At 45.5% G+C, this 13,937-nt stretch overlaps 1 protein-coding gene across 5 annotated transcripts in view; it reads right to left on the reverse strand.

The window, feature by feature from the left end:
* Positions 1–13,074, reverse strand: part of MCCC2 (methylcrotonyl-CoA carboxylase subunit 2) — a 113,249-nt gene extending 100,175 nt beyond the window's left edge. For 3 of the 5 annotated variants that reach the window (XR_008652388.2, XM_055251991.2, XM_055251993.2), the window contains exons 1-4: positions 12,759–13,024; positions 7,337–7,403; positions 3,947–4,031; positions 290–391 (exon numbers count right to left, since the gene is read on the reverse strand). Coding sequence is in view for 4 of the 5 variants with exons in the window: in XM_055251991.2 (XP_055107966.1) it covers positions 290–391; positions 3,947–4,031; positions 7,337–7,403; positions 12,759–12,887 (383 nt within the window). In the remaining variant the exon portion in view is untranslated. Of the gene's footprint in view, positions 1–289; positions 392–3,946; positions 4,032–7,336; positions 7,404–12,758 lie in introns of all 5 variants that reach the window. The other 2 variants (XM_055251990.2, XM_063623181.1) reach the window with 2 other exon arrangements.
* Between the last annotated feature and the right edge of the window lie 863 nt (positions 13,075–13,937).

Consider the following 13,937-nt stretch of genomic DNA (forward strand, 5'->3'; position numbering starts at 1 on the left):
GCTGGGACTACAGGCGTGTGCCACCACGCCAGCTTATTTTATTTTTAGTAGAGACAGGGTTTCACCACATTGGCCAGCCTGATCTCAAACTCCTGACCTCAAGTGATCCACCTGCCTCGGCCTCCCAAAGTGCTGGGATTACAGGCCTGAGCAACCACACCCAGCCAGTCCTACATAATATAAATAGCATATAAATCACATGCTAATATGCAAAGTGAGTGCTGGATGCCTGTGCCTCATCAAAGTCTTCTTCTTAACCCACATTATGAAGCACAAGTAGAATACTCACCCTGATACTCTTCCAATGCCTGTAATAATGCCACCTCCTGGCACCTCCTCATTGTCATATAACTGGTAACCTGCCAACTGGGATAATTCCAGAAATGGAGACCTAAAGGGAAGAAAGGATGTTGTTTGAATTAATGTCATTAAAAACTACACATTTAAACAGTTACACATGGAAAAGGAAAAGACTTTTCCTCAATGGGACAATATTTCAAATACACATGCTGTATATAAAATCTGTTTTTAAAAATCTAAAATGGGTGTGGTGGCTCAAGTCTGTAATCCCAGTTATTCAGGAGGCTGAGACAAGAGGATTGTTTGAGCCCAGGAGTTGGAGGCCAGCTAGGACAACATAGTGAGACCCCATCTCTTTTTTTGTTGTTGTTGTTTTTTGAGATGGAGTCTCGCCCTGTCACCCAGGCTGGAGTGCAGTGGCACGATCTCAGCTCACTGCAACCTCCACCTCCTGAGCTCAAGCGATTCTCCTGCCTCAGCCTCCCGAGTAGCTGGGATTACAGGCATGCACCACCACAACCAGCTAATTTTTTGTATTTTTAGTAGAAACGGGGTTTCACTATGTTGGCTAGGCTGGTCTCAAACTCCTTACCTGAAGGTTATCTGCCCACCTCAGCCTCACAAAGTGCTGGGATTACAGGAATGAGCCACCACGCCCAGCCGAGACCCCATCTCTTAAAAACTTTTGGAGGTAGGTGGGGTGGCTCACACCTGTAGTCCTAGCACTTTGTGGGGCTCATGTGGGTGGACTGCTTGAGCCCGGGAGTTCGAGACCAGCCTGAGCAACACGGGGAAACCCCATCTTTACAAAAAAAAAAATTTTTTAACACAGCCGGGCATGATGGCACACGCCTGTGGTCCCAACCACTTGGGAGGCTGAGGTGGAAGAATCACTTGAGCCCACGAGCCCAGAGGTCAAGGCTGCAGAGAGCTGTGACTGTGCTACTGCACTCCAGCCTGGGCAACGGAATGAGACCCTGTCTCAAAAAACAAATAAACGGCCAGGCACGGTGGCTCATGCCTGTTATCTCAGCACTTTGGGAGGCTGAGACAGGTAGATCACATGAGGTCAGGAGTTTGAGACCAGCCTGGATAACATGGTGAAACCCCATCTCTACTAAAAATACAAAAAAAATAAATAAATAAATAAAAAATAGCCAGGTGGGAGGCTGAGGCAGGAGAATCACCTGAATCTGGAAGGCAGAGGTTTCAGTGAGCTGAGATCGTGCCACTGCACTCCAGCCTGGGCAACAGGGCAAGACTCCATCTCAAAAAATAAATAATTATTAATAAAAATAAAAATCCTTTCCAAGTGCCAGGCTCTCTTCTAAGGGCTTTAGAAACACTCACTTATAGCCTGGTGTGGTGGCTCACGCCTGTAATCCCAGCACTTTGGGAGGCCAAGGTGGGCAGATCACGAGGTCAAGAGATTGAGGCCATCCTGGCCAACATGGTGAAACCCCGTCTCTACTAAAAATACAAAAATTAGCTGGGCATGGTGGTGCGCACCTGTAATCCAGCTACTCGGGAGGCTGAGGCAGGAGAATCGCTTGAACCCAGGATGCAGAGGTTAAGTGAACAGAGATCACGACACTGCACTCCAGCCTGGTGACAGAGTGAGACTCTGTCTCAAAAAAAAAAAAAAAAAAGGGACAGGCACGGTGGCTCACGCTTGTAATCCCAGCACTTTGGGAGGCCGAGGCGGGCGGATCATGAGGTCAGGAGATCGAGACCACGGTGAAACCTCGTCTCTACTAAAAAATACAAAAAAATTAGCCGGGCGTGGTGGCAGGCGCCTGTAGTCCCAGCTACTCGGAGAGGCTGAGGCAGGAGAATGGCGTGAACCCGGGAGACGGAGTTTGCAGTGAGCCGAGATGCGCCACTGCACTCCAGCCTGGGCGACAGAGCGAGACTCCGTCTCAAGAAGAAAACAAAAAAGAAACACTCACTCATGTCCTCCTTAGAACCACCTTCTGAGATGGATCCTATTGTGACCCTCATTTACTGATGAGGAAACTGAAACACACAGAGATCAAGTCACTTGTCTAAGGATACACAGTAAGTAAGGGGCAGAGCCGGGAGCTTCAAAAGCAATCTTGCCCCAGGGACAAGGCTCTTAACCTACTAGTCTGCCTCTCACTTACTTACATGGTCAAGATACATTAGGGGGGAAAAAAGAGAGCTGGTTACAAAACAGCAAATTTAGTATGATTTCATTTTTGTTTTTAAAAAATGTAGGTGTCTGATATATATGCATACAAATGGCCTAGAAGGATAATACACTAGGTGTTAACAGTGCTGTCTCCAGGTTGGATGTGTGTGCACGTGTCCGGAGAAAAAATACTTTGGGAGTTTTCACTTCCCCCTCTCTCCCCCTTACACTCCATATCCAATCCTTCAGGAAATCCTGTTGGGTTGGCTCTGTCTTCACAATACATCCAGAACCCTGCACTCCTACCACCACCACTACTACCACCCTATGCTGAGTCCCCATCACGTCTCCCTCAAATCCCTGCAATCGCCCTCTAACTGGTCACAGGGCGTCCGCCCTTGCTGCTCCGTCTACTCACAATACAGCAGCCAGAATCACTCTTTCAAGCTATGTCAGATCATAATCATCTCCTGTTCAAAACCCTACAATAGCTCCCCATTTCTCCCATGGTGAAAACCAAAACCTTTACGATAACCCACAAGGCCATACAGGATCTGACCCATCTCCTACTCCTCTCCCCTCACTCCCTCTACCACAACCACCCTAGCCTCCTGGCTGCCCCTTGAGCATAACAGCATTATCTGGCACACTCCCACCTCAGGGCCTTTGCACTGGCCATTCCCTCTGCCTGAAACACTCTTTCCCCAGAGAGTTACAAGGCTCTCTCTCTCTCTCCTCCTCCAAATCTTTGCTCAGACGTCACCTTCTCAATGAGGCCTACCTTGGCACCACCTCTTAAAACTGCAACTTGCCCCATATCTTCCTCTCCTTTACCCTGGGCTACCTTTTCTTTTTCTCATGACATTTGTCACTTACTAACACACTACAGAAGTTACAATCTTTTTTTTTTTTTTTTTTGTGACAGAGTCTCGCTCTGTCACCCAGGCTGGAGTGCAGTGGCGCAATCTCGTCTCACTGCAACCTCTGCCTCCGGGGTTCAAGTGACTCTCCTGCCTCAGTCTCCCGAGTAGCTGGGACTACAAGCGCATGCCACCACGCCCAGCTAATTTTTTGTATTTTTAGTAGAGACGGGGTTTCACCGTGTTAGCCAGGATGGTCTTGATCTCCTGACTTCATGATCTGCCCACCTCGGCCTCCCAAAGTGCTAGAATTACAGGAGTGAGCCACCACACCCAGCCAGAAGTTACAGTCTTTACTGTTGTTTTCTGTCTCCCTTTGCTATGATGTAAACTCCAGTGGGGCAAAGAGCTGTGTCTGTTTTGGTCACTGATATATCACTAGTACCTGACACATAGTAGGCTCTCAATAAACATGTCAACACACAGTGTTTGACACATAGTAGGCTCTCAATAAACACATGTTCCTGAATCTTATGATGGGAACTAGAATTCAAAATAACTGATTTACAAGACTGTCTAATAAAGTACCATGGAACAGAGAACACTCTGAGTCAGCACTTGGCTATGTACGCACCCTGGGTCTATGAGATTGTCAATTCTTTCTCTGGGCAATAGTTTTCCTCTTGATATGTGAAGTGCTCGGGCTTTCTCACCACCTCCTATGATAGAAACATGATTACATTAGATTAGATTAGATTGACACGATAAAAAGGTCTCAAAGCCAGAAAAACATAATAATCCAAAATATAGCACTTTTTTAAAGTTCAACATATCCTCTGAGAAAAGGCTAATAATCATTCACTCAACTTACAAGTTGCCAATTTTCTGAAGTAAATGTAAAAACTGGTATTAAAAAAAATCAATCTATCCCTGATTTTAGAGTATATCCTAGACTCCATGTTCTGAATTCACTAGTAGTTACGTAAATTACAGAGTATTTTCTCTGCAGCTCACATATTGCAAATATTGCCTCATCTCCACCACATTTATTAAATACATGCTACGATAGATCTGGAAAATTCCTATCTTCATTTGTACAGGTAAAAATGTAATTTTAGAAATTACTTCCATGATAAGTGCAGTAAATTTACCTAAAGATGACATTAGTGATCCGTAACTTTTTAGGCTTGCAACTGAGTGAGCTGAACACTTTAGCAATTTAAAAGTCCCCTTCCTTGACTCAGAGATTGTCTTCAGCGCTTCTCAACATTGCTCACATCATGGCAGACAAAGAAAATCATAACTGAAGAGCCCACTGGAGTATTCTTGGGAATATCTATAACCCACTCTGGGCAAACCAAGGTAATGGAGCACGAACAGAAGTATCAAATTGTACCTTTAATAATTAAAACATTAGTTTATTTTTATTGGTGCCCAAGAATTTCATCTTAATATAGTCTTTGTCTAATGAAATGTTCAGCTATTTCAGAAAGCTACTTATTTAGGCAAGAAAATAATCTCAAACAATCTTCCAAGTAGGACCTTTTTTTTTTTTTTTTTTTTGAGACAAGATCTTACTCTGTCACCCAGGCTGGAGTGCAGTGGTGCCAACATGGCTCACTACAGCCTTGAACTCCTAAATTCAAGTGATCCTCTCGCCTCAGGCTTCCCAGCAGCTGGGACTACAGGCATGTGCCACCACTCCAGCTAAATTTTTGTGATGAGGTCTCACTATGTTGCCCAGGCTGGTTTCAAACACCTGGCTTCATTCAATTCTCCTGCCTTGACCTCCCAAAGTGACAAGTGGGTCATGCCTGTAATCCCAGCACTTTGGGAGGCTGAGGTGGGCGGATCACTTGAGGCCAGGAGTTTGAGAGCAGCCTGGACAACATGGTGAAACCCCATCTCTACTAAAAATATGAAAAATTAGCTGGGTGTGGTGGTGCGTGCCTGTCGTCCCAGCTATTCAGGAGGCTGAGGCAGGAGAATCGCTTGAACCCGCGGGGCCACGGTTGTAGTGAACCGAGATTGTGCCACTACACTCCAGCCTGAGCAACAGAGCAAGACTCTGTCTCAGTAAAAAAAAAAAAAAAAAAAAAAAAAAAAAAAAAAAAAAAAAAAAAAAAAGACTTAAGACAACATCACTCTTTAGCAATTCTGCCTAGAGTGGGGCCTTATAATTTGGAGCAGCTGGTGAATTCTGGTTTTATTGGGAAGAACCAGAAAGAGGGTTATCCTTGATGCAGGCTCACAGAGCAGATAATTAAGCTCCCCTGACATTTAATTCTTGGCAAAGCTGTGATGGCCAAGTTTGTCCTTTCCCCCTTCTCCCTACCTCCTTCCCCAGGGAGTCCGGCTCAGTCCTCTACCCTCCTGTGGCCACCATCCTTCACCACAGTCCCTCAACACCCACCATCCCCAGCAGGCACCCGATGCCACAGAACTCCTCACCCCTCCATTGAGTCAAACCCATCTTTTTTTTTTTTTTTTTTGAGACGGAGTTTCGCTCTGTTACCCAGGCTGGAGTGCAATGGCACCATCTTGGCTCACTGCAACCTCCGCCTCCCAGGTTCAAACAATTCTCCTGCCTCAGCCTCCCGAGTCGCTGGGATCACAAGCATGCGACACCACACCCAGCTAATTTTGTATTTTTAGTAGAGACAGAGTTTCACCATGTTGGTCAGGCTGGTCTCAAACTCCTGACTTCATGTGATCCGCCCGCCTCGGCCTCCCAAAGTGCTGAGATTACAGGCGTGAGTCACTGTGCCTGGCCCCAAACCCACCATCTTAATGTCTAAGGGGGGACAGTGAGTTCACCAAATCAAACTCTCAAAATGGGCATAACGATTGAGTTATCACCCCTAACAAAACACATTTTCATTTCAGCAAGAGTTTGAATTCTTTTTCTGGAGACAACATCTTGATCTAAAATGGCTTCAAAAGTATGAATTCCATAGCTGGGTACAGGGGCACAGGTATAGTCTCAGCTACTTGGGAGGCTGAGGCAAGAAGATCACTTGAGCTCCCGACTTCGAGTCCAGCCCGAGCAACAGAGTGAGAAGACCCTGTCTCTAAATAAACAAGTAAATAAGCAATTCTAGACCATACTTTCCAAATCCAGTCTTCTTCACTATTTTTATACTCCTGAGATCCAGTATTTAAACTACTCTACTCTAAATGTACAATTTTACATTAAAAGTATTAATACTATTTTAAGTATTATATACTTGTTGATAAAAGTTATCTGAAACAGCCTATCAAATATGAAGAATGCTTTCCATCTGAGATTCAGCACTTAGGGAGGAAATATTAAACGCCTACTAAGAAATCACTGGCCAGGTGTGGTGGCTCGTACCTGTAATCCCAGCACTTTGGGAGGCCAAGATGAGAGGATTGCTTGAGCCAGGGGTTCGAGTCCAGCCTGGCAATAGAGCAAGAACCCGTCTCTTAAAAAAAAATTAATAAAAATTAAAAATAAATTATTTATTCATAAAATTTATGAATTTGAATCTTTACTTTTCCCCCCAAAAGTGGTAGTACTCTATGAAGAGAAAAACTGGCCAAGTATTAGGAAAAATAAAATTAAATGCCTGCATACCAACAAAGGCATAGTCTTAAGAGTCAAAAGCTCAGCCAGGAGTAGTGGCTCACGCCTATAACTGCAGCACTTTGGGAGGCCAAGGCAGATGGATCACTTGACATCAGTAGCTCAAGACCAGCCTGGCCAACGTGGTGAAACTTTGTCTCTATTTTAAAAATACAAAAATTAGACAGGCATGGAGGCAGGCACCTGTAATCCCAACTACTTGGGAGGCTGAGGCAGGAGAATGGCTTGAACCCAGGAGGTGGAGGTTGCAGTGAGCCGAGATGGCGCCACTGCACTCCAGCCTGGGCAACAGAGCAAGACTCCATCTCAAAAAAAAAAATGTCAAAAGCTTAATTCCAGTAGTTTTTCCTAAAACCAATAACTATTTTAGGACATCTTAAGTAAAGGCATAAGCTGTGGAATAAATGCTGTGTTTACCTAGTTTTATACGCTCCACTTGTTCATGGAGCTGATTTACTAGTGCTTTCATCTGCTTGTAGTTCTCCTAAAACAGAAATAGAGGAGACAGGGGAGAGAAATATTAGAAAGCAATTCCTTTTTACCAAAATAAAGGTCAAAAAAAAAAAGTGGTCTGTGCCAACTCTGTGTGGCCGCCACACTGGGCCACCCCTATCTGTGGCAGCCACACTGGGCCACTGGATCCTATGAAAAAGACTCACCCCTGCCTGTCTTGTTCAAGCTCTTCTTCACCACCCCACTTGTCCATCTCTCCATATCTTACTCCTCTGTAAGCCTAATTCATGTTTTATCTCATCTTCAACTCTACTTCTGGCCACTCCTACGCAATGTAACATCTTTCTTCCTTAAACACCCTCTGAACTTAAATTGATCTCTATTTGTTTTCCTATTTTAAGGAATATAAGCTTTTTGAAGGTTAGAATACCATCTTATTTTTCCTGTCCCATCAGTCACTATCTGAGATTCCAACCAATGCTTGCTTACTGACAAAGTACACTTAAAAACAAATCCCAGAGGGAAAAAAGGATGCTATTTTTATTTTCGATTTTGTATTTTTATTTTTTGGGACAGAGTCTCCCTTTGTTGCCCGCTGGAGTGCAATGGTGCAATCTCGGCTCACTGCAACCTCCGCCTCCTGAGATCAAGCGATTCTCCTGCCTCAGCCTCCTAAGTAGCTGGGACTACAGGTGTGTGCCACCACGCCCAGCTAATTATTGTATTTTTAACAGAGACCGGGTTCGCCATGTTGGCCAGGCTGATCTCAAACTCCTTACCTCAAGTGATTTGCCCACCTCGGCCTCCCAAAGTGCTGGGATTACAGGCATGAGCCACCGCACCTGGCCAAGGATCCTATTTTATGTTTTAAAAAGAACAGGCTGGGTGTGGTGGCTCATGTCTGTTACCCCAGAGCTTTGGAAGGCGGAGGCAGGAGCATCGCTTAAGTCCGGGAGTTTGAGACCAGCCTGAGTAACATAGGGAGACTTCCATCTCTATAAAAAGAATAAAAATTTAAAAATTATCTGGGCATGGTGGTGTGTCCCAGCGACTTGACCAACTAAGGTGGAAGGATCTCTTGAGCCCAGGAGTTTGAAGCTGCAGTGAACTAGGATCGTGCCATTGTACTCCAGCCTGGGCGACAGAGCAAGACTATTTCAAATAAATAAATAAATTAGTAAAAAGAACAAAACTCGGCCAGCCGTGGTGGCTCACGCCTGTAATCTCAGCACTTTGGGAGGCCGAGGTGGGCAGATCACCTATGGTTGGGAGTTCAAGACCAGCCTGACCAACATGGAGAAAACTCATCTCTACTAAAAATACAAAATTAGCCAGGCATGGTGGTGCATGCCTGTAATCCCAGCTACTCGGGAGGCTGAGGCAGGAGAATCCCTTGAACCCGGGAGGCGGAGGTTGCGATAAGCCAAGATTGCGTCATTGCACTCCAGCCTGGGCAACAAGAGCAAAACTTCATCTCAAAAAAAAAAAAAAAAAAAAAACAGAACAAAACTCTATGTTGACATATATACACAAATTAAGTAATATGCAAGGAAATACTGACAGTGAGAAGTAGAAAAGAGGTAGAGGGACTAACTTTTCACCCTTCTGTATTTTAAAATTTCGTTTGGTCAGCATATTACTTTAGAACAATACTTAACTAGCTAATTATCTTTGAAATTCAGACGTTGGCCCACTAATACATTTTGCTCCCCATGTGATTAGCATCTCTAGTTATTTAGTTCCTTCTATTTGACAGAACACTAAGCAACTTCCTAACTGTTCAAACTTAGATGAATATTCAGTCTACAGTATATCTCCATTATTTCCTATTTTCTACAGCTCCAAGAGCTCTGGGGGTCATGATTTCTGCTACATTTTCTTGCTCTGCAAAATCCAGAAAATAAAAAACAAGGAAGCAGCATGGTATTAGGGAAAGAACCAGTTGGAGCTAACACATATATACAGAACTTGTCACCCTACAACAGCAGAAAAAAGTATGTAACTTTTCTCAAGTGCACTGGGAACATTCTCCAAGATAGACTACATGTCAGGCCACAAAACAAATCTTAATAAATTTTAAAAGACTGAAATCATACAAAGTATCCTTTTTTTTTTTTTTTGAGACAGAGTCTGGCCCTGTCGCCCAGGCTGAAGTGCAGTAGCACAGTCTCGGCTCACTGTAACCTCCACCTCCCGGGTTCAAGCAACTCTCCTGCCTCACACTCCCAAGTAGCTGGGATTACAGGCATGCGCCACCATGCCCAGCTAATTTTTTTTATTTTTAGTGGAGACAGGGTTTCACCATGTTGGCCAAGCTGGTCTAGAACTCCTGACCTCAGGTGATCCACCAGCCTCGGCCTCCCAAAGTGCTAGGATTACAGGCGTGAGCCACCGCGCCTGGCCCAAAATTATCCTTTCAATCACAATGGAATGAAACTAGAAATCAATGGGAGAAGGATGACTGGAAAATTCACAAATATATGGAAATTAAACAACGTACTTTTAAACAACCAGTGGGTCAAAGAAGAAAAGCACTGACCCACTGAAGCTGACATTTGCCTCTACAGATTGGGCAATATCTGTGCCAGGCTAAGCCCATCAGACTTAAATCACAGAAGAGCCAGTACTGGCTACAGTTCACCTCCCAGGCAATCCTTTGTCAACCAACCTAGCCTCCTTAGGATGAGGCTCACTAACCAAGAGGCAGTGTAGTTTAGTGGCAAAACCAAGTTCAACTTTTAGTTTCCCTATTTACTGATACTGCATTTCGCAAATCTTGATCTCTCAGGACGCCAGGTTTGTGTGTGTGTGTGTGTCTGTGTGTGTGTGTGTGTAATCACCTGCAAAACAACATTCTACAACCTAGTAATTTTCTTGTGAAGCTGAGCAACCACAGAGGTTAGTGCCTGACAGTCACAATGAATTGGAGCTGAGCCACTGACAAGTTCCCACCCCATCTTTTCAACCACAGAACCCACCTCGGTAGAGCTGGGTGAGTGAGAAGCATTATAGAGCAACAGTTAAGACCCTGGACTCAAGTGTTATGAGCCAGACCACCTGGCTTCAAATTCAGGCTCTGTGTTATCTCAGACAAATTACTTGGACCCTATATACCACAGTTTTCCCATCTATAAAACAGAAATAACAATTGTACCTACTGCACAGGATCATTATGATAAATACATGAGTAAAACCATATAAAGCCTTTAGAAAAATGGTGGGTACACTATAAAATTCCTGCCATTATTATTATTTATTATAGTTGCTTTTATTTGTAATCAGGAAACACAGCTAAGCTGGATCATTCATCCTATTCTCCCCCACCCTCATGGACTTGCTTTGTCTAATGTGAGCACACATTAATTTCATCACGTGCCAGCAAGAATTTTAAATCCAATTTGTGTTCAGCCTCTTGCTCCTGTGCCTTCGGCCATGAGAAGGGCATGTTTAATTCAGGGCTGCTCTTCAGCCTCGGTCCAGGAATGCGAAGACACATGGAGCAGACCTGAACCTACCCTGCAGTGGAACAGTCACAGCAGCAGCTAACCAAAGGCCACCAACACGAGTGAGAGATTAAGAAACAAAACAAAATCAAGTGAGGCACTAATATTTGCTGTTGTGAGTTACTGAGATTTTTTGATTGTTTGTTACACAAAGCGCAACCTAGCAAAAGGTGATTCATACAAAACCCATCACCAAAGCCTTCTTTGTATTAATGGCAGTTCCACCTACCTGAATATTCTGCCCAGTTGGAAACTCCAAAGTCATCCATTTTCCCCTTCCACTCAGTTATTAACTCTATAATCTTTGCTCCTCAGGTATCTATGCCCCCCTCCTACATACAACTCTTAACTTTGACTCCTTCATCTCAAGACTCAACTCTCCACTGTCACCTAGGTCTAGTCTTTTCCCTACATCAATCCATCCTCCACATTGCCACCACACTGATGATTCTACCATATCCAGAGGATCATGCCACTTATCTACTTAAATATTTTAATGGACAACCTGCAAAATGGAATCTAAATGTGGCTTTTGCACGGAAGATCCTCGTCTATCTGGCCCCATAATCAATCAATCCCATCACCAGACACTATTCAATGAATTCCATGCCCTAGACATGGAATTCAAGTCCTCACACCAGATATACACTTTCATAACTCAGTACCTATGTTCTTGTAACTCTCTTGGTTTATAGAGTCTTACCTTCCATGCTGCACCCTGAACTTGGCCAGCTCTTACCCAAGATTCATCTCACCCATTACTTCCTATCTGTAGCTTTCTGTAACCACCTTCTCAAGCTTTAAACAACCCTTCTCGCACTGTACCACAGTTACCTGCTTTCTTGTCCATCTTCCCTACAAAATTATTAGTTCCATTCCTACGCATCTATACCAAATATCTAAAATAGTGCCTAGACCACAACAACCACTTAATAATTCTGAATTAAACATTCTGTCCTGACAAACAATTGTGTGTGTTTTTGCACTATTTAGATGTTATCTGAATAGGCTTAGAAATCGTGGGAACACAATGAAATTTTCCAGCTCTGATATTTCACAAGTTTTGAGTTTTTTGGCGTTATGATGCCTCCTAATTCCAAGAAAAGCCACTCAAAGATACTGTGGGATATTTTCTATTAACATAACCAACTTTTTTTTTTTTTTTTTTTGAGACAGAGTTCACTTTTGTTGCCCAGGCTGGAGTGCAATGGCACGATCTCAGCTCACTGCAACCTCCGCCTCCCGAGTTCAAGTAATTCCCCTGCCTCAGCCTCCCAGGTAGCTGGGATTACAGGCGCGCGCCACCACGCCCGGCTAATTTTTGTATTTTTAGTAGAGATGGGGTTTCACCACGTTGGCCAGGCTGGTCTCGAACTACTGACCTCAGGTAATCCACCCGCCAGGGCCTCCGAAAGCGCTGGGATTACAGGCGTGAGCCACCGGGCTCGGCCATCATAACCAACTTTTAAACTCAAATTTCCTAAGCACAGCGCCCCTCGTTGGGCTGCTCTAGGCCAGTGGTTCCCAAAGCTGGCTGCCAAAAGTCCCCTAATGAGTTCACTAACAATGTAAACACCGCGACTCCACCTGAGACCCATAAGGTCCAGAGTAGGGCTCAGGCAGCTATTCGGCGAGCTCCCCAGGTGGCAATTCTAAACCAGGCTTTAAGAACCACTGATTTCAAAGACACAAAGTACAGTGCCAGCTCTAAAAGTGAACTAAACTTTCTTTTATCTGTTAGGCTTTTCTTCTTCAAACTTCACGTGCGTCACAGAATCAACTGGGGCTCCGGACAAGAGAGCAGCAGTTGTTGAAGCGTGCCCCTCCTCCACTTGCTTCCTAGCCTGGCACCGGCGGCCAGGCCACCGGGGCGCTCAGCCTACCTGGTAGAGGGCAGAGCCCACGTCCGGCTGGGTACCCAGGGAGGCCACCGAGTCCCCGTGATAGGCGCGCAGTCCGGCGGGAGAGGCGCGGGCACACTGACGCAGGGCTAACCTCAGAGCGGCCCACATGGCGGCGGGCACCGAGCAAGAGAGGAGAGCGAGAGAGCGGCCCACGCTGGCCTGGAGCCGGTGCTTTCCCCCGCCGCTTCCCTGCTTGGGCGGCGGCTGGGCTCAGGGCCTTGCAGCCCTAGAGAAGGCTTCTCTGATTCTCGGGCCTGTCCACACACGTGCCTACGCGCGCCGCCCGCGATTGGTCAAGCCGCGCCACGCCCCCTGACCCAGCCAATAAGGGACAGAGCCTCAGCCCCGCGAGGTCGCGTCTAGTCCCTAGCGCAGGAGAGCGGGTCTCCCGGGCGGAGCTACCCTCACGTGGCCAGCTGGGTTCCCCCGAAGCGGTGCGGCACTGAGAGAGCTGTGGTTGGGCTTGGATTGGTGTTGTGTTGACACAGCGATAGATAATATCACGATAGTGACCGTACCTGAGGCAGGAGAATAAGGTCTGGAAGCAGGGAACCTAAGGCTGTCTCACGCTGACTTCCTGGAGCTAAACTGAAAGGAAAACCCTAACTTTCCATGCCTAAGTAACAAAAGGACCAAAGGCTACTCCCTTTGCAAACCCCCCACCTTTTCCACAGGGCAGATAGGAAATTGGCTGTCCCCCGACAAATCAGACTTACTGCCGGTGGAGTCTTGCTTTGCCAAGTTTGAACCTTAACTCCAGCCTCTGAATGGTTGCTGTCCACAACCAATCAGACTGACTGGGGGTCCAGTCTTCGTTTGCATAGAAGTGTAACTTTGTAACTTCACCTTAGCCTCTGATTGCTTGCTTTTTGCAACCAATCGGGTTTGAGGTGAGCATAAAATGGCCAATAGGAAACTTCTAGTGGGTATTTGGACCCAAGAAGATTCTATATCCGGGCCCTTGAGCTCTGCTCGGTCCGCTCCCACATTGTGGAGTGTACTTTGGTTTTCAGTAAATCCCTGCTTTCGTTCTTTCGTTGCCTTGCTCTTTCTTTGCTTTGCTGGGCGTTTTGTCCAATTCTTTGTTCAAATTGCCAAGAACCTGGACAACTTGCAGTCACAACCCCCAGTGACACACCGACAACATGGGTGAATCGC

This window comes from Symphalangus syndactylus, chromosome 18 (assembly GCF_028878055.3).
Source record: "Symphalangus syndactylus isolate Jambi chromosome 18, NHGRI_mSymSyn1-v2.1_pri, whole genome shotgun sequence".
NCBI classification, from domain to species: domain Eukaryota; kingdom Metazoa; phylum Chordata; class Mammalia; order Primates; family Hylobatidae; genus Symphalangus; species Symphalangus syndactylus.